Below are 19,943 nucleotides of genomic sequence, written 5' to 3' on the forward strand. Positions count from 1 at the left end.
AGCACATGCTCCTTGCCACCTCCTCCAACAAATCTCCGGTTGTCTAAATATTGTTGAAGGTTGTCTTCTCTCAAACTGTAATGTATTACAGGCATCATCTGCGAGTGTTCTTGAAAAAGGCCACGTGATTTATTTAAATTACTGGATGAGATTAGACCCTAACTGAGGAGAAAATGAGAAAGACTGCTTACTGCTGTTTGCAGGCACAGCAGGACGGACAGTCGTGCAACGCCCAAATTCAGTCCTAGCTGGTGCTTTTAGCCCCGTTTGATAAAGAGTTTTCCTATTACGATTCGTGTTGTGTTTGGAAGTTTATATAGCCTGTCTAAAGGTTCAACAGGATAGACGGCAGCGTGATACAGAACAGAGAGCAGTGTCATACAGGACAGTCGGTAGCGTGATACAGGACAGATGGCAATGTGATGCAGGACAGACGGCGGCGTGATACAGGACAGACGGCGGCGGGATGCAGGACAGACGGCGGCGTGATGCAGGACAGACGGCGGCGTGATACAGGACAGAGGGCGGCGTGATACAGGACAGAGGGCGGCGTGATACAGGACAGAGGGAGGCGTGATACAGGACAGAGGGAGGCGTGATACAGGACAGACGGCGGCGTGATACAGGACAGAGGGCGGCGTGATGCAGGACAGACGGCGGCGTGATGCAGGACAGACGGAGGCGTGATGCAGGACAGAGGGAGGCGTGATACAGGACAGAGGGAGGCGTGATACAGGACAGAGGGCGGCGTGATACAGGACAGACGGCGGCGTGATACAGGACAGAGGGAGGCGTGATACAGGACAGACGGCGGCGTGATACAGGACAGACGGCGGCGTGATACAGGACAGAGGGCGGCGTGATACAGGACAGACGGCGGCGGGATGCAGGACAGACGGCGGCGGGATGCAGGACAGACGGCGGCGTGATGCAGGACAGAGGGAGGCGTGATACAGGACAGAGGGAGGCGTGATACAGGACAGAGGGAGGCGTGATACAGGACAGACGGCGGCGTGATACAGGACAGAGGGCGGCGTGATGCAGGACAGACGGCGGAGTGATGCAGGACAGACGGAGGCGTGATGCAGGACAGAGGGAGGCGTGATACAGGACAGAGGGAGGCGTGATACAGGACAGAGGGCGGCGTGATACAGGACAGACGGCGGCGTGATACAGGACAGACGGCGGCGTGATGCAGGACAGACGGCGGCGTGATGCAGGACAGAGGGCGGCGTGATGCAGGACAGACGGCGGCGTGATGCAGGACAGAGGGCTGCGTGATGCAGGACAGAGGGCGGCGGGATGCAGGACAGACGGCGGCGTGATGCAGGACAGACGGCGGCGTGATGCAGGACAGAGGGAGGCGTGATGCAGGACAGACGGCGGCGTGATGCAGGACAGACGGCGGCGTGATGCAGGACAGACGGCGGCGTGATGCAGGACAGACGGCGGCGTGATGCAGGACAGAGGGAGGCGTGATGCAGGACAGACGGCGGCGTGATGCAGGACAGACGGCGGCGGGATGCAGGACAGGCGGCGGCGTGATGCAGGACAGAGGGAGGCGTGATGCAGGACAGACGACGGCGTGATGCAGGACAGACGGCGGCGGGATGCAGGACAGACGGCGGCGTGATGCAGGACAGAGGGCGGCGTGATGCAGGACAGACGGCGGCGGGATGCAGGACAGACGGCGGCGTGATGCAGGACAGAGGGAGGCGTGATGCAGGACAGACGGCGGCGTGATGCAGGACAGACGGCGGCGTGATGCAGGACAGAGGGAGGCGTGATGCAGGACAGACGGCGGCGTGATGCAGGACAGACGGCGGCGTGATGCAGGACAGACGGCGGCGTGATGCAGGACAGGCGGCGGCGTGATACAGGACAGAGGGCGGCGTGATACAGGACAGGCGGCGGCGTGATACAGGACAGAGGGCGGCGGGATGCAGGACAGACGGCGGCGGGATGCAGGACAGACGGCGGCGTGATGCAGGACAGAGGGAGGCGTGATGCAGGACAGAGGGAGGCGTGATACAGGACAGAGGGAGGCGTGATACAGGACAGAGGGAGGCGTGATACAGGACAGAGGGAGGCGTGATACAGGACAGACGGCGGCGTGATACAGGACAGAGGGCGGCGTGATGCAGGACAGACGGCGGCGTGATGCAGGACAGACGGAGGCGTGATGCAGGACAGAGGGAGGCGTGATACAGGACAGAGGGAGGCGTGATACAGGACAGAGGGCGGCGTGATACAGGACAGACGGCGGCGTGATACAGGACAGACGGCGGCGTGATGCAGGACAGACGGCGGCGTGATGCAGGACAGAGGGCGGCGTGATGCAGGACAGACGGCGGCGTGATGCAGGACAGAGGGCTGCGTGATGCAGGACAGAGGGCGGCGGGATGCAGGACAGACGGCGGCGTGATGCAGGACAGACGGCGGCGTGATGCAGGACAGAGGGAGGCGTGATGCAGGACAGACGGCGGCGTGATGCAGGACAGACGGCGGCGTGATGCAGGACAGACGGCGGCGTGATGCAGGACAGAGGGAGGCGTGATGCAGGACAGACGGCGGCGTGATGCAGGACAGACGGCGGCGGGATGCAGGACAGGCGGCGGCGTGATGCAGGACAGAGGGAGGCGTGATGCAGGACAGACGACGGCGTGATGCAGGACAGACGGCGGCGGGATGCAGGACAGACGGCGGCGTGATGCAGGACAGAGGGCGGCGTGATGCAGGACAGACGGCGGCGGGATGCAGGACAGACGGCGGCGTGATGCAGGACAGAGGGAGGCGTGATGCAGGACAGACGGCGGCGTGATGCAGGACAGACGGCGGCGTGATGCAGGACAGAGGGAGGCGTGATGCAGGACAGACGGCGGCGTGATGCAGGACAGACGGCGGCGTGATGCAGGACAGACGGCGGCGTGATGCAGGACAGGCGGCGGCGTGATGCAGGACAGGCGGCGGCGTGATACAGGACAGAGGGCGGCGTGATACAGGACAGGCGGCGGCGTGATACAGGACAGAGGGCGGCGGGATGCAGGACAGACGGCGGCGGGATGCAGGACAGACGGCGGCGTGATGCAGGACAGAGGGAGGCGTGATACAGGACAGAGGGAGGCGTGATACAGGACAGAGGGAGGCGTGATACAGGACAGACGGCGGCGTGATACAGGACAGAGGGCGGCGTGATGCAGGACAGACGGCGGCGTGATGCAGGACAGACGGAGGCGTGATGCAGGACAGACGACGGCGTGATGCAGGACAGACGGCGGCGTGATGCAGGACAGAGGGAGGCGTGATACAGGACAGAGGGCGGCGTGATGCAGGACAGAGGGCTGCGTGATGCAGGACAGAGGGTGGCGGGATGCAGGACAGACGGCGGCGTGATGCAGGACAGACGGCGGCGGGATGCAGGACAGAGGGAGGCGTGATGCAGGACAGACGGCGGCGTGATGCAGGACAGACGGCGGCGTGATGCAGGACAGAGGGCGGCGTGATGCAGGACAGACGGCGGCGTGATGCAGGACAGACGGCGGCGGGATGCAGGACAGACGGCGGCGTGATGCAGGACAGAGGGAGGCGTGATGCAGGACAGACGGCGGCGTGATGCAGGACAGACGGCGGCGTGATACAGGACAGACGGCGGCGTGATACAGGACAGAGGGCGGCGTGATACAGGACAGGCGGCGGCGTGATACAGGACAGAGGGCGGCGGGATGCAGGACAGACGGCGGCGGGATGCAGGACAGACGGCGGCGGGATGCAGGACAGACGGCGGCGTGATGCAGGACAGAGGGCGGCGGGATGCAGGACAGACGGCAGTGTGACGGATCAAGACAAGTGAAATATAAGAACAATAAATAAGCTAAAAATTGGTGATGTATTTGGGATTTTCAAATAACCACAAATGTATGAAATACTGATAAAGTGCAGATGAGGAATATTAACTACACTATTCATGCACCCCATATTGACAGTGTGTGACAAATATTGTGCAGTAAACTGTGTTATACAGTATAATAGGAATAATTATGCTGCAAGAAAAAATATTTTTTTATTCTTTCAGTGGCATTTCATATTGATTTGATGAATGATTTAGTGTCTCTGTTTCCATGTTAATATTTCACCCATTTCTGGTTTAATCAGCACAAACAGTGAAGCGCTCCCTGGTGACTAAAGGAGAAAGAGAGGTTCTTACTTTTGGAGAACCGTGGGGGGTTGTCGTTGACGTCACTGAGCGTGATGTTGACGGTGGTGGTACCGGCCAGCCCCCCCAACTGGCCCCCCATGTCCTTGGCTTGGATCAGGACTTGGTAGAGCTCCTTCACCTCCCTGTCCATGTTTGGCAAGGCAGTCCTTATCACACCTATGGTGGGGGGGGGGGGGGGGGATAATGCACAAGAAAAACTGAAGATCCACTCCATTAAAAAAAAGCCATGCAGCTCAAATTGAAGCTGGACGTATAAATTGCCTCCCGGATGGATGTTGCTTTGGAGAAGGTCATTGATCTGAAGGAGCAACGGAGACAAATGTCCACAAAAAAATGGAGGGGGGTGACAGTCCTTAATGGGAAGATCAGTCTTAATATCGCTCTTATCGATGGAGAGAAACTTTTCTGATCAGGGCCAACACGGCCAGTGTCAGGTCAGTTTGGTGGTCAGGAGACCTTATGAGCTTCCTGTAGCACCTGCTCTCCCTGTTTACCACTGCTGTAGCTATGCATCTTTGGGAGGGGGGGGGGGGGGGGGGCAAGGGCCCCCTGTTGGCCACAGACAGTCACTGCACTAAATATTTAAAAAACAGATTCCATATTTAGCAGATGCTGAAGCAGCATGTTCTGCTAATCAGCTAGCTAGCTGTCTCTTGCTGCCTATCGTCTGACTCTACTCGCTAGCTACTTGTGATGATGGATCACAGATTTTGTGTTGACTCAGGTCTCCCTGACCACCCCATACCTCCCATTGTCCTTCAAACCAAGATCTTTTCACCGAAAGCATCTGTAGCAAGAGATACGCCAGCTCAGCAGGACTTGAAGTGCTTGATGAAGTCGGATAGATTTTCTCTCATGTTGTTTTTGCTGCTGTCAGTAATGAAAATTGACAGCTGTTCAGTGCTGGGCTTTTTTCTTTCTAGTGGTGATACAAAATTCTACAATTTCCCTCTTCGATCAATAAAGTTCATTCAAATTCTAATTCTGAACGGATGGTGGTGCTTCATCCCTCCATTCTACTGCCTGTTTAACAGAACATGCGGAGAACATGCGCACGTGTGACAGGCTATATGTGTGACAGTGCTGCTTTTGCCCCCAGTGGTAACTGTACCAGAATACTGCCCTCTCTTGGACTTCCCCCCCAAAATAACTCCCCTGAAGATTACCCAGAATTCCCAAGGTTAGACTCTCTCAAACGTCATTTAGCATTTCCTGCTTGTAACCTCTCTCCTCTAATCGACTGCAAACCGTAATGGAAACCCGGGACATTTCATATTGGGTCCCTGTCTCTCACACTGGTCCATAACTGTCTCATGCAGCCCTATTGCTATCGACCGGCTCAGATCAGGGCCCCAAAATCTCACTAACGAACTGTCCACTGGTGCTGCGGTGGCCGTTAATGCGATGCCACATTAAGTGCCACCCATGGAAATCTCGTCGCTGTGCCACCAGACCCGCACTGTCCCACTAATTTGTGTAATGCGGTCAATAAATGTGTAATTAGGCAGGAAATTAAACAGGCTCGCCCGTCCAGAAGTTTCCGGAAATCGGCCACCGAGGGACGGAGCTCGTTCGCCATGGTGTGTGGGGGGAGGGGTCTCCCAGCCATTCATCCGGACATCTTAATCCCTTTTAGGATGGTACACAAGTCCCTGGAATTGAGAAGGCCTTCCCTATATGATGCTGTATCACTGCACCACCACCCAGCTGGGCAAACAGAAGGATGAATGAATGAATAGATGGATGAATTATTTGTTGTAGGATGACTGATGCAGGATTGTGGACCGGGGGAGGATCCATTCATCCACAGGTGAGTCTTCAGTGCCCGCCGCCCCATCACAACACAGAACAGGTCTGGAAACACCCCGCAACGTGAGCCTATCACTGAAAAAGAATCCGCATGAATGTTCATATCCAAAATAACCCTGACTGCCTGCACCAGGATCAAAGTACATAACTTCTTAAGTGTTAATCCAGCACAGGGCTGCAGTGAACCTGGGGCCTCTTTCAGCACATGGTACGAGGCCGGCATGCCTGTTCACCACACTATGGAGGCTGCTTACAGATGTTACTTCAGCTAAACGCTTGTAGGGGGCGCCACTGAGCACTCATGTGATATAAAGCAGAATTGATCTGCACTCTCACAAAAGATCCAGCTGGACCTGGTTAGACACAAGAGACATAAACGAGCCCATTTTCACTTTCTTTCGTTTTTATCGCGTTTGCTGTTTCTTTTAAAGCCGACCACTGTTTTTATTTCGTCCCTTTTTCCTCAGAACCTTCAAAACAAACCACATCAATCGCAGACATTAAATGATGTTTGTGAAGTAAAAAAAAATAATACCCAACCCCCCCCCCCCACCCATCGCCTCTGAGAAATTCTCAGGGGTACTATTGAACCACTGAACTCCAGAGGAGCTCATTTCGAACATGTCAGACGGCCGAGGCTTACATTTTTCTCAGCCCCTGGGTGCTGCCGTACGTAGTCAAGAGGTCTGATGGGGATCGTTTGTGGTTCTGATTCACGCCTTGGCCCCGCTCTCTTTAAATAAATCGATGCGATGTTTTATTCTATCACCCTGAATCTGGCCTCAGATTAAACTCAATCTGTTTCCGGGTGGCGCCCGCATCTGTAAATCTATGGTAAACATACGGGAATGCAATAAGCACCCGCGCTAATGGCGCGTGAATTTCAGGCAAGGCCCCGGGGAGGTAATTCACCCTGAGTTACGGGCAGGTGCCCGTGTCGATGCCGGCACTTCCCCCACCTCCAGCCCGCTGCCCTGTTCCCATGGAAGCTGCTCCCCGATACATTTTAATAAACTGTTTTATCATAACAGAGATTCATCAAACTTCTTCATGAACCACATCGAGGATAGGGAACTCGGAAGATTCAGGAGAGAAGATAGCAAAGGTGCTGAATCAACTAGAGTATCCGGCAGTGTTCAAATTTGTATATTTACATTATTTGACGACTGTAAGCTTGTAGGGTTAGGGCTAACTGATGTCATGTGACCATCTGAAAGCTTAAGGGGTTAGGGCTAACTGATGTCATGTGACCATCTGAAAGCTTAAGGGGTTAGGGCTAACTGATGTCCTAGCCCTAACCTTCTGGGGTTAGTGTTGGGATCACAGTTCAGAACAAGGGTGGGCAATCTTTTCCAGAAAGGGCTGTTGTGTATGCAGATTTTCGCTGTAACTCCCTAATTAGATTACTGATTGGCTGAAGAGTCCTAGCACCTGGGTTTGAACAGCTGACATAAAGGTTATCCCAAAAACCTGCATACACTCCGGCCCTTTATGGATAAGATTGCCCACCCATTGTTTAGAAGGTGAGAACCCTGCAGGGATGATTGTGTTATGCGAGCTCACGTTTGGTGGCCTACCCGTTTTGGCATCCACAGAGAAGTAGGGCTGGCCATGCAGGATACTGTAGACCACCCGGGCGCTGTTCCCGTAGGTAGGGTCGTCCGCGTCCGTAGCTGTCACCTGTGTCACGTAGGTACCTGGACACACACACACACACACACACACAACAGTAAGTGTGAATTTAACCGCTAAAAGGGGTAACAAGTGACAGAGGAAGTGGAACACTAAAATCTTCCTTGATGCAATGGATGATCAGTCAATGCATTAATCACTCAGTCCATGCATTCGGAATGTAATAACATTTTTGAACAGCAGGTGGTGCAGTGGTTGTGGAAGCAGTTTATATCCCGAAAGGCATGTTTAACATCGAGCTGTTTTTGATTTAGTAATGGGTATGTGGGCACTGCTACATGACAGATCAATGGGACCCCCAGACTTGAACCAGAGAGATTTCCGCTAACGGTTCATATCACAGATCAATCGACATGGAGGTGTCTGTTCTGAGAAGGAGAGGAGTGTCACACGCAGCATGTTCAGCGGAGCGATCCCAGGACAATCTACCTACTCAGATGGACCCTTCTGATTGGCTGAAACGTGTGGGGGGTGGGGGGGGGGGGGCTGGCACCGACAGTGTATGATTAGTGGTCATAGAAAAACCTTGTGCAAGATGGGTCTGCCATTGAAGCTTACTGGGCACATCTGACAGATGGCACCTGCTGGAGCTGTGCAATGTTACAATGACTGCACTCTGCTTCAACACCTCCCTGCTCCAAATTCTGTATTACTTTTTATTTAGCTGAGACTTTTACCCAAAATGTCATACAATTTTAAGAAATCATGGTCAGACTGTTCCAGAGCAATTAGGGGTTAAGGATCTCGAGTAAGGGCATAGTAGTGACATCACCCCGCTGACCCTGGGATTTGAACAGGCGTCCATCCGATCACAGATACAGAGTCCTATCCCACGTGGAACTTATGTAACATCTGGGGATAATTACCGTCAATTGAGAGACGCCTCAGAGGTAAGACTGACCTCGGCTGAAAATGTCAGTCCTGAAACAATGACTGACAAGAGTCACCCCCCCCCCCACCTCAGGTAAAAGCTGATGGGTCAATGTGGCACATCCATCTCCCTTGGTATAAAAGCCACCCTCGCAATACCAGCAATGCAGCGACCCCCCCATCGAATGAGCTGAAGGCGTATGGACTGTGGAATGATATTTTATCACGGGAGACCGCAGCAACGGCGGAGTGAATATTTACAGAATATCCGCAGACCCGGGAGCACCAGAGAGGGATAATTATGTCAGGCGCATGGAGCGTGATTCAAACGCCACATGCATGCCGGCAAACACGCGCATAACACTCCCCCAACCTTTTGTGCATTTCCTTCAACATTATTGATCTCAATATACAATCATTTTCAGCAAATTGCCCCACAGGTGGTGTAATTTATCTAAGGACATTTCTCCTGCTATTGCCTCTTTACCCGGGGCAGCTGCCTGTAGTAGATTGTGACAGGGGGGGGGGGGAAGCCTCACAAAGAGAAGTATAGAAAAACACATGTGCGACCGAGGCATGGACAATGGTAGACCTCGCAGGTCACGCGCATGATAACAATTATGACAAACCCCTCGCTTCCAGCACCACCCTTTGCTGTTTTCTAGACCGCATGAGGCTGCCTGGCATCAGCAGGGGCTGTTCATCATAAGACGACAGGTCCCTCGGAAAATAACAGCGGGAAAAGCTGCTATAAGGCTTTCTCAGGCACTGCCATGGCCGCCTATTGGAGAGGGCTTTCAGGCTTCATGTAAGAATGGAAGATCCCTCCCAAGTATGTTGAAGTTGAGTAAAATTAAACACACAAACACAAAATCAGGAATTGAGTTTCTGCTTATGGTACTAATCTGATACTAAGCAAAGTCCAGAAATGCAGAACCAAGCAGCATCCAGGGATCCAAACCCATATGGTTGACTTGTGTAAAGCAGTGCATCATGGGAAACACCAAATGAGCGTCGAGTGGTACAAATGCAAGGGACACGGGTGGATTTGTGCTTTTGGAAGTAACAGCTGCAGCCAAAGTGATTTGTTAAAACACCTTCACTGGAGTCAAATCCTTTTCCTGAAACTATCAGACAAATTCACCTGGCCCCGTATTAACCGTAGTATAGCCTCACCCGGTTTTTCATCAGCATAAATGTATGCCTGTTTCTCTGACCAGCAGCAAGATTGTAATTCAGGATGAAAAGTGGTTGAGCGGGAGGGCTGGGGGACTTTTGCAGAAAAGCCGAATTACCAATAAAGTATCGGAATAATAACTAAAAAAAGATAAACCTAAAAATACCTACAAGTAACTATATACCTTTGTACAGCTGAACAATACAGTGTACTGACTATAGCTGCAACTATTATGTGTTTAAGTTTGCTGCCCTGAAGCACTTACTGAGTTGTGAGTTAAATAATTCATTTAAAGACACTAAGGCAGGAGTTCTGGAGATTTCTCCAGAATAAGGATCATTCCCACCTACATGCTTGCCGTTTAGGTTACGGCAGGGTCTGTCGGGGTCTGTATGCACGTTATCTGTCACACAGAGCACGTGGCTTGCAGGAACTTGCTTTTCCTCTGGGCATTCATTATTTCCTCCATCTCCTGGAAGTGTCTCCGAGGTCAGTGTTTACGGGGATGAGTGCATCTCCCCCTCACACGCTGAGCGCTAGTCTGTCCCAGATCAGGAGTTCCCAGCACCGGTGCTTGGGGTATTGGGTTTTGAGGGGTTCGGAAATTGTGGAGATGAACAGGCAGAGGTAGCTTTTCGGAGGGAGAGTAGGGAAAAGCCTCCTATTTCCTGAATAAACTCCCTGTGGACACTGTACTGCATTGTCATAAAAAATAGCAGTCCACATTAACTGAGTTGTTCTTATATATTCTGTTTTACAAGCATCCAAAAAAGGGAGACACAAACATGGACACCCCTCCACAAGAATTTGTCCTGGGGGGCCTTTTAAATCCACAGCCCCAAAGCTCGTATGACTCATCCGTGACTCGTCTTTGACTCGTCTGTGTCTGCCAGACACAACTCTCAAAGCACACCTTTCCTTCCCTGGTGTTACTGTAATCAGCCCTACCATCTGACCTGGAGTGCATTCTCTGCTTATTTATTGCTTATAATTAGTTTAATTACCATTATATAATGTTAAATGTTTACTGTCTCATTTCATGTCATTTCAGTTGCTTATTACATAACTATATTTAAATGTATGCATATCTTGAAAGTGCCTTATGCGTTATTACTGTTGCAGTTATTGTTGCTGTTTTTTATCTTATTGTTACCTCTTATCACTTCGGTCACGTCCACTTTTCACCACTTTTCCGGTCAAGAAAACAGCGACGGATGGCTCAGGCCGGCCAGCCCGGACGGCGATATGAAAGCCGGCATCTCATCGTTGGCTAAGAGCGATACTTCACCTCCCCGCCCGCTCCCTGACCTTCCGCACGTGTAATCGTCTGTCCAGCTGAAACGGACGCCTGGCTAACCAGAGACGGAGGCCCGGGCTTCCGGTGACCGCAGCCCGGCCTGACTGATGCACAATTCAGCAGGTCGATACTCCGCAGAAAAAGCAAAGCGCCAGCCAGCTGGGAAGATGCTGCTAGGGATTGGGCTATTTCAGGAGGTGGCTTTGACTCCAGGACGCTGCTTTGGGGCCAAGGGCACGGGGAGCAGGGCATGGGGGTACCTGAATTGGTCAGGAAGGACTGAGACCACAGCATCCCGACTCAAGCTAATGCTATGGGTGGTGACATGTTATATCTGATTAATCATAACACTGTAACCAGAATGTATTACAGCACATCCCTGTCTGTTTAGTTTAATTGCCCATTTGTACAGCTTTATTTTTTATATTTAACTATATATTCCAGTCTGTGCCTTATGTCCATGTTTCATGCTTCGGTCGTAACTCTACCTCTGTGTGTGACAAACTTGAGTCGTTAATGGGCTTTTCAGGTTATGTAGATTAGTTAAAGGTACTCCATGACTAAGGGCAGGAGAAGTAGAGTGAAGATGAAGGAGGAGTGAAGGAGAAGTGTTTTTAAGAACGTGTGTGGGACTGCAGGCAGCCTCCAGCAGATGGGATGGGATGCGTGAGTAGCCCCCCCCCCTCCCAGACACACATACACTCCTGATTGGACGGAAAAATGCACAGCTAATCTGATTGGCCGTGACCTGAGAAGGAAGGGGCAGCGCGGAGCTGATCTAATGAACAGGGTTTCTGTAGTGCCGCATAACGACCACTAGCTGGCATGGTGGTTATGATGCCGTCAGACATTCAACCATGATGCAAAAAGCTTTGCTACTGTAAGTATCCATCTGCCTGCGTTAAGGGCGCAGTCGCATACAGAGTAGGTGCTGGATGAGTATGTAAATGATTAAACTAGAAAAAAGACAGACATCCCAATGGCAATTTACCATGGTGGGGGTGTGGGGGTGTGTACATTCGGCCACTTTGATGGCTGAAATCACAGCTTAGCCAGCCGTCTGTGCAGGACTCAATAGTAAGGGCGCTCGCACATTCGGGGAGGAAAGACCATCGCAGGGGTTATCACCACGATCTGTCGCTCACAGTCGGGGGTGTGGGGGTGGCGAAAGAAAAAAACAATAAAAAACCCATTGGTTCACACAAGGGGGGGACGTACTTCCCGAATTGCACAAATCGTGTTTTCCCTGCAGGCAAATGATAGCTTCATCTCTGACGGTGTACACAGGCAACGCTGAGATAAGCGAGAGAGCGATGCCTCTGCCCATCTTTTTTTACAAGCCACCCGTAACTTTTCAATTCCCTTTGTTTCAATTCTCCACCCCCGGGTCGTTCCGTGCGAGTGGGGAGGCATGCACTAAAGTAAGATTACGACCTTGTGAGCGAACGGCCACGTCTGGGCTGAGAATGGCGATCAAATAAGACCTCAGAAGACTATGCTGAAAACAAATACATTTCTTACAGATATTTCATGTTAGACATTTATGGGAAAGGGAATTCTTTTTCAAAACCCTAACATCTACCTATCATCCTATCACTTATCTTGGTCAGGGTCATGTGGGGGCCTGGAGCCAATAGGAGCCATAAGAGACCAGGCTGGGGTACACAATAGATGGGAAGCCAGTCCAAAGCAGGGCACATATTTGGACACACGTACATTACTGATTGGACGGAGAAACTCAATACCAACCTTATTGGCTGTGACTGTGTGTCAAGCAGCCTATGGCTTGAGAGGGGAGGACCACAACCAGCCTGTAGCTGGGAAGTGCAGCTCTGTTCCAATTGGACAGGGTTTTTTTCCGCAGTGCCGCATAATGACCAGTAAGCGGCGTGGTGGTTTATGATACCATCGGACATTCAAAATCAGTGTAAATTGCTATGCTAAATAGCCATCTGCCGACAGCTACACAACAAGTAGTTGTCGGATGAATGAGTAAATGATTAAACAGGAAAAAAACGAATGCATCGCAGTCCCAATTTACCTTTAATGTGTGTATTTAGATCTCAGCCAAACGTATCTCGGAGTGGCGCGCCGGTTCAATTTCGATCGGGCTGCCCAACCTCGACCGGAAGGCAACGTCGATATACCGGCTGCAAATTTAATCCAATTTATTCTTCCGTTGCCGAGATGAGATGTGGTTGCTCCCGCGATCTTAAATTTGTGTAATTCTGAATCGATTTCTCACCCTTGCTAAAAGCATGGCGGTGTCATACACGGACACGGGGCATAAATACGCAAACGCATGCGACGCATTCCAATACGGGAAGTTGTTCGTGTGCATCTCCTGTCTTGTCTACACCCAGCACCGTTAATGTCCCTCTGGCAGACGTACTGGGTCCAGTTCTCGTGACACCCATGGAACTCCGGGTGTCCCTTATGCCTGCCTGCTCATGCCATTCTTCATCTCTGAAAACTATTTTATTTTCTTATGTCACCCCCAGCTGCATTTACCACCACTCAAACCGCACATCTGCATGAGGCCCCTGATGTCTGCAGAGGCCCCCACACTACACTAAACTAAATAATGAAATAAACATGTTCCTTACCCAGAAGATGCTGAAGCAGCGTGTTCTGCTAACCAGCTGCCTAGCTACAGCCTTCTGCTTGTGCCGGCTAGCTATTTATCTAGTTTCCCCTTTCGGCTACAATCACTGCACTAAATATTTAATGAACACATTTCCATATGCGAGGCGGCTAACTAGCTCCGATCTTCTGACTCTACATGCTGGCTGTTTAGTTTTTGATACATCTGAGGGGGTGCTGTTGGTGACAGGCAGTCACTATGTTGATTAAATGCTGCCTTCCTTATTTAAGAGATGCGGAAGCAGCGTGTTCTGCTTACCAGAACCAAGCTACGGCCTACCTATTATTTATTTACTTTTTGAAGCATCTTTTTTTTGATTGGGCCCCCAGAAAACATCCCCCCATTCTCTCCCCTAGAAAGCGGGAAACCCCAATAACAAACTGCAGGGATGTTCTCCGTGGTTCCGTGCGGTTCCCCGTGGTTCCGGCTTCCCCGCACAGACGCAGAGCCACTAAACGCTGAAATTAGAAAGGCTTATGTAAACAGCGCTGGGAACAATGGTTACACATGACATTCGAGTTAATGAGGTAACTCTGAGGCAAGCCGACACCCCCCTCCCCGGCCGGCAGGAGCGGTTGCTCGCTGATTAAACGCCCCGTTTATGGGACGGGCGTGGCGAAGCCCCGTTAATTGCAGCTAATTTAATTATGGAACATCTGTCTGGTTGACGTCCGGTTTACAGCCCTGTCAATGTTAATGGGAGGGCGGCATGCCGATCAGGCGCTGCCCGTACACGCAGGCAGGGGGCGCTGTGATTTTATTATGGTGAAATCCAATTAGTGGGGCCACTTTGCATGAATTGCTAAATCATCCGCCAGCTTTTCTCCTTCCTTTTTTGCTGTAAATCGTCTACATAATCAGTGCATGTTCTGCCATGGGCCCTTGTCCAGATGTGTCCAGCTGTAAAAGCATTTTCATGCATATGTAGATCCAGCCCCCGGGTGCAATTATCCTGCTAATTCTCCCAGGCAGCAGGACCCCCGGTTTTGTCCGATAATTCCCAGCGCCCTCTTCAGGCTGGCCTTTAGGCTTTGGCGAGAAAGGCTCCAGTAAAATCATTTCTGTCCTGTCCCTTAGCTAAGAAAATTCTTAAAGAAGGGTCCGGTCTGCCTTGATTAAATTTTCCGGGAGAGGATGGCAATCTGCCCAGGGGTGGGGGGGGGGGGGGGTACCACCACCCCCCAAATATACGTGATGATATTCTGGAGAGCTTGCTTGAGATGGTGAATGAGGCGAAGAGGATGTAGGACATTCATTGCAGGGATGGTACAGAAGGAGCTTCTGACAGTAATTGGGGTGAGGGGGAGGGGGGCTGGAGGGTGGGCGCTGGGGACTGGCAGGTGTGCGTGACGGACCGCGGGGGACGCGCTATCACACACGTGCCATGCAGTGAACGCACACACACATCTACCCACATCTGCCCCCTACCCATGAGCACAGGTGGGTCTGACAGCAGCTCCTTGTCGGTTTACTTCAGTAACTTACTCTCATCTTTGCTCCGTCACAGGTCCCCCTTTAAGGTCTTTCTAAGTCAGCGTCCGTGTCAGCAAGATGATCCGATTTTAAGTTCCGCACTTTACTCGCCACACACACAAACACACACTGTACATCTGTGTAGTGAGGCACTTCCCCAAATGCCTCCAGGACTGTGTTTCACAGGAAGTACGTAATTCAAAGGAAAACAAGACAATATGAAACAAAAGTAAGTAAGTAAGCTCAGCAAGCCTTTAGGTGCTTAGGTACAAATGAGCGAGCCAAATATAGAGTATAAGCAGAGGGTGGTTCTTTGGCTTTGTAGCCGTGCACTTCTCATGCATTAACTCTTACTTAGTTAGGTTTAAAGATTATAGGTTAAAGACTATAATCATGCACTGATTTACGACTGTGATTCGCCTGGCTGGCACTGCGAGTGGGGATATAGAAAATTAGCCCTTCAGACCAATCAGATTTGGGAATTCAACGGTGCCGTGGTATAAATAAGATGCAAATAACACTAAAAATAAAAGCAATGCAAAAGAAGACAATGAAAATAGAGAGTAGGAATATTAATAGTTGTAAAATGAAAATGTACAATGACTGTGTGGGCTGGTGGAAAATGTGTACAGTAAAGTGGCTAAAGTTCAATGATACTGATGATGGTGAAGATGATGATGACTATGGTGCCCTCCTGACAGCCCCATCACAGAGGATGACGGCGGCACTGTCCCCTTACCCACGGGTGACATCTCGGGGACGCTGGCCACATAGGGCCCCTCCTGAAACTTGGGCTCGTTGTCGTTGATGTCCTGCACCTTGATGATGAACTCAGACTCGGGTTCGAGCGGCCGGCCCGTCTGCAGGTCGACGGCCTGGGCGCGGAGCGTGTAGAAAGCCCTCTCCTCGCGGTCGAGGCTGCGCAGGGCATGGATGTCACCGGTGGTCTGGTCGATGGTGAAGATAGAGCCGGCACCCTCCCCGGACAGCGTGTATTTCACCCCACTGTCGCCTTTGTCCAGGTCCGTGTGGAGCTGGGAGGAGGAAGCAAACACAGCAGACGGTCAGGGCACGTGTCCTTCGAACCCGGGGCGGCACCCCAATCTCATCACTGACCTACCACAGTGGTCTGACAACTGAAAAACTGTTAACTGAAACACTAAGTGTGACGATACAGAGGGCAACCTTTTTGAGCGATGCTGCGCGGGTTGATATTGGGCAACATTTCTCTACTTGAAAAACTTTGATTGGCAGCGGGCAAATTTCCACGATCATCCAGATCCAGATGAGTTGCTCTTTGTCTCACCTGGCAACCTTGCCGTTCTGTCAATCAGCGCCTTAAGATATCGAAAAAGACCCTCAAATGTCAACAAACAACTTTTTATGCTCACTTGAGGTGGCTTTTGTGGAGGGAAACAGGACAGAATTTGGGAATTAGCAGATACGCAGGACGCCATGATAAGGTCTTCTGGGGCTACTGACTCGTGGAATGGGCAATCAATGCTGAAGGGTGAGAAGTAGATCTTAATCCCATGTGATGATGAACATCGAGCTTCATTCACAAGGCATACAATAGCAGGCCCTTACTGTGCTTTAAGGGGGACTCCCAAAGAAGCTCAGGAAAAAAAAAATGTGCATCTTGGGGGAGGTCATCATAAAAATGCCCATCTTACACGATTCAGAAGCACTCCTCCCCCAGGTCAATAAAATTACAATTACCATTCCCACCCCCTATTTGAACTATTACTGTGGCCATGGCCACCCAGGCAACAACTTTTACCATCACTCACCCCCCCCACCCACGCACCCATCACACATGGACTGCCCCCCCCCCCAATCCCACACTGCACTGACCTGCTCCCATGCTGACTCTCCTGGGGAGTTTCTCTCTACCTGCATACAGTTCTTCTTCTTTGTCCCCTGTTGTTTATATTTGTAAAGCGTTCTTTCATCCTTCCTATTCATCCGCCTACCCAACTGTGACCCGACTCGCAGTTTCGTCACACCCGTGAAACGACATCTAGAAAGACTCGGCTCTTAAATGGTCCCTCAGAGCGAATGTGACCCTCCCCTAGCCCACGAATAAATGCCCGCCCTTGGGGATGAGCGTGGATGTGCTGTGCTGGCACGCGTGGGGGCCGGGCTAAACTGGAAGTTGGCTTTTTCGCTCTAGTGTGTTGAAGGAACCTCTAATTGTAGGATGCCGGAGGTAGAATTTCACATCGTGTACTGTAATTTATGTACAAGGTCAGTGCTTACAGTACACGAGAGAGGGATAACTGTTTGGGGGGGAGGAAGGGTTGAGTTCCTAGGAGCCACTCAAAGACGTGTACACACACACACACACACGCACACACACGTAGGGTAAACATATCCTTATGGGGATGCTAGAATGCTAACACTAACTATGACAACCTTAACCCCCACCCTGTCCTAAGCATAACCATAAGTAACCAAAACAACAAATACAAGAGTTAAATTTTTAGTTTTTTCATAGCAGTCACCGATATTTATAAAATAGAGTTTTCCCTTATAGGGACCAGGAAACCGGTCCCCATAAGGGAAAAAAGACGGATATTTATCACGCTATGGGGACATTGTGTCCCCATAAGGATAGGTAAACCCGCTCGCACACACACACACAGCATAACCCTCACGACATAATACAGATACAATTTCACACCTTGTCCTTTTACTGGCTACTTTTTTGGACTTTATATCCACAAACCCACTGGCGCCTTGCAATGCCGATTATAAAATTGATTTATTATTGATTTGCAGGCACATTTACGGCCCATCAAAAGCAGATCCGCATTGCTTGTCCTGCGGCACCCATTGCAGCGAGACTGAGACAGCACGCCACAGATCATAATCCGCATTTCCTCTATTATACTGTCCATCAGGCTCGCATGTATCGCATGTGGATGTTCTCTGCGCCCTTTCCGCAAATCTCTGCGGAATATTTTAGGTTGCCTTCAACCTCTCTGTCAATCGTGTTATAAATAAAGTGTCACCCTTTTGTGATTATTTGGTTCAACCTCTACCTGTTATATCATACCTACAAACATTGTGTGCCCCCCCCCCCCCCCCCCCACCCCGACCCTGCTGATAATCAATTAAACATTTGCACCAATTGCATCGTCACGAGTTTTAATTGGGTCACAGCTTACGCCTGTCCTTACGCCTCTTTATTCCATTCCGTAATTAGTTTGATGCACAGTACCTCGGAGACTTCACTGAAAGGAATGTATTTTTAGTGATGAGAGGGAAAAAAATGGTGGAATAAAGGAAGGAAAAGGAACATTTTTAGCTGACTACCTAACTGATTTAGTTCACTTAGAATCACATCTAAGACATCCTGAGTAATTCTGAAGTGATCATTTCAATGGTACACCATAAATAAGATGGTGTTTATATGTCACGCTAATAAAATGCATGCCAAATCTCCTGAATCATTCAGGGAGGGGGCCAGGATGTCCCCTGGATAGTCTAATGCAACCCCCTCCCAGCTGACAGAGTGAAATAATAATCCTTAACTGGATTGCAGGCGGCGTAAGATAACAGCAGAAATGACAGTAAAGTGGCAGGATGCGATTCTCCCATGTTTAAGTGTCAGAAAAGCAAGTGTAGAGTAATGTCAGTAACGATAATTAGGCAAGAATTCACGGCCCCCCGTGGCGTTTGTGCAGTAACAAAAGTGCCTCGCTGCGAGATCATTCGCTTTCTCCTTATCCAGGAAGGAGGGGGGTGAGGGGCGGGTGAAAAACAAAAGCTCGAGGCGAGCTTAGAAAGAGTCCCAGGAATCACCGCTTAAGTAAAACATGGCAGACTCATAGTGGAGCCAGTTCCAGGTACTTCCACCAGAGGCGCAGCAGCGCCGCCCTGCAGGAGATTAACGCCGTCACATGAAGTGTCTTGCAATTTCGCCGCAGACCATTGCTTTTAAAAGCAGGCTAATTATTCTGCACGTAACCGGACTAAATAAATAAATAATGGAACAAATCAGTTAATAAGTTCAATAAAACGATAAAGGGAAAGGGGCAGATTAGCTTCATCAAAAATTCCATTAGGAAATTGTTAGCAATAGCAATCAGTCATACAGGGCGATTCGGCACTAAAATAGATCCATGCAGGCGCTTTTTATAACCTCCCGGTGCAGAATGAGTCTTGGGTCTCACAGCCCCATCACGCCCCGCCGACATTAATGCCTATTTCGCAAACGGCAGCCTGAAATCTGTGAGGATCTGAGATTTTATGTCGTTTTGAGGTTACCGCAGGCAACAGGGGAGGGGCTCTTGATCAAGAGCCAGAAAAGTGACAGTGAGTGATGAAAAGGTTTGGCGTGCTAGCTTTGCCATCGGCTCAGATTTGCAGGCCGGGCATCATAGGCGGGAATGTGGCTGGGGGGGGGGTCCTCACTGTTTCAATATGTAAACGGACATTGAGAACCAAACCCAGGTAAATAAATGATGGTAAGTATGAAGCCTCAGAGTGGAAGTTCACTTAGGTATCGGAGTGGCTTTGTTTGGGACGTGTCATACCTCGTGTCACACAGAGAATCATGGAGACAGGCGATTCGCCCACAGAACTGAGTCAGACTCTCTCAAGTTGAGAGAAACATTCAAATTTATGGCATTTTTTTAGTATTCGGATCAGCCCTGAATTTGAAACAAAGTCAACTCCTTCTCCTTCTCTTTTTCTTTCTCTCCCGAGGACCTCTGTTTGGTTTGCTTATCGCAGGAAATCAGACAGGTGTTTAATCGCT

The 19,943-nt window shown here is 50.5% G+C and overlaps 1 protein-coding gene across 1 annotated transcript in view; it reads right to left on the minus strand.

Annotated features, from left to right (window-relative positions):
- LOC111838702 (cadherin-12-like) overlaps positions 1-19,943 on the minus strand; it is a 113,828-nt gene that overhangs the window by 32,755 nt on the left and 61,130 nt on the right. The window contains exons 4-6 of the mRNA XM_023801936.2: positions 15,918-16,212; positions 7,603-7,722; positions 4,205-4,372 (exon numbers count right to left, since the gene is read on the minus strand). Coding sequence (XP_023657704.1) covers positions 4,205-4,372; positions 7,603-7,722; positions 15,918-16,212 — 583 coding nt within the window. The remainder of the gene's footprint in view (positions 1-4,204; positions 4,373-7,602; positions 7,723-15,917; positions 16,213-19,943) is intronic.

The sequence above is a fragment of the Paramormyrops kingsleyae genome, chromosome 4, assembly GCF_048594095.1.
Source record: "Paramormyrops kingsleyae isolate MSU_618 chromosome 4, PKINGS_0.4, whole genome shotgun sequence".
NCBI lineage: Eukaryota > Metazoa > Chordata > Actinopteri > Osteoglossiformes > Mormyridae > Paramormyrops > Paramormyrops kingsleyae.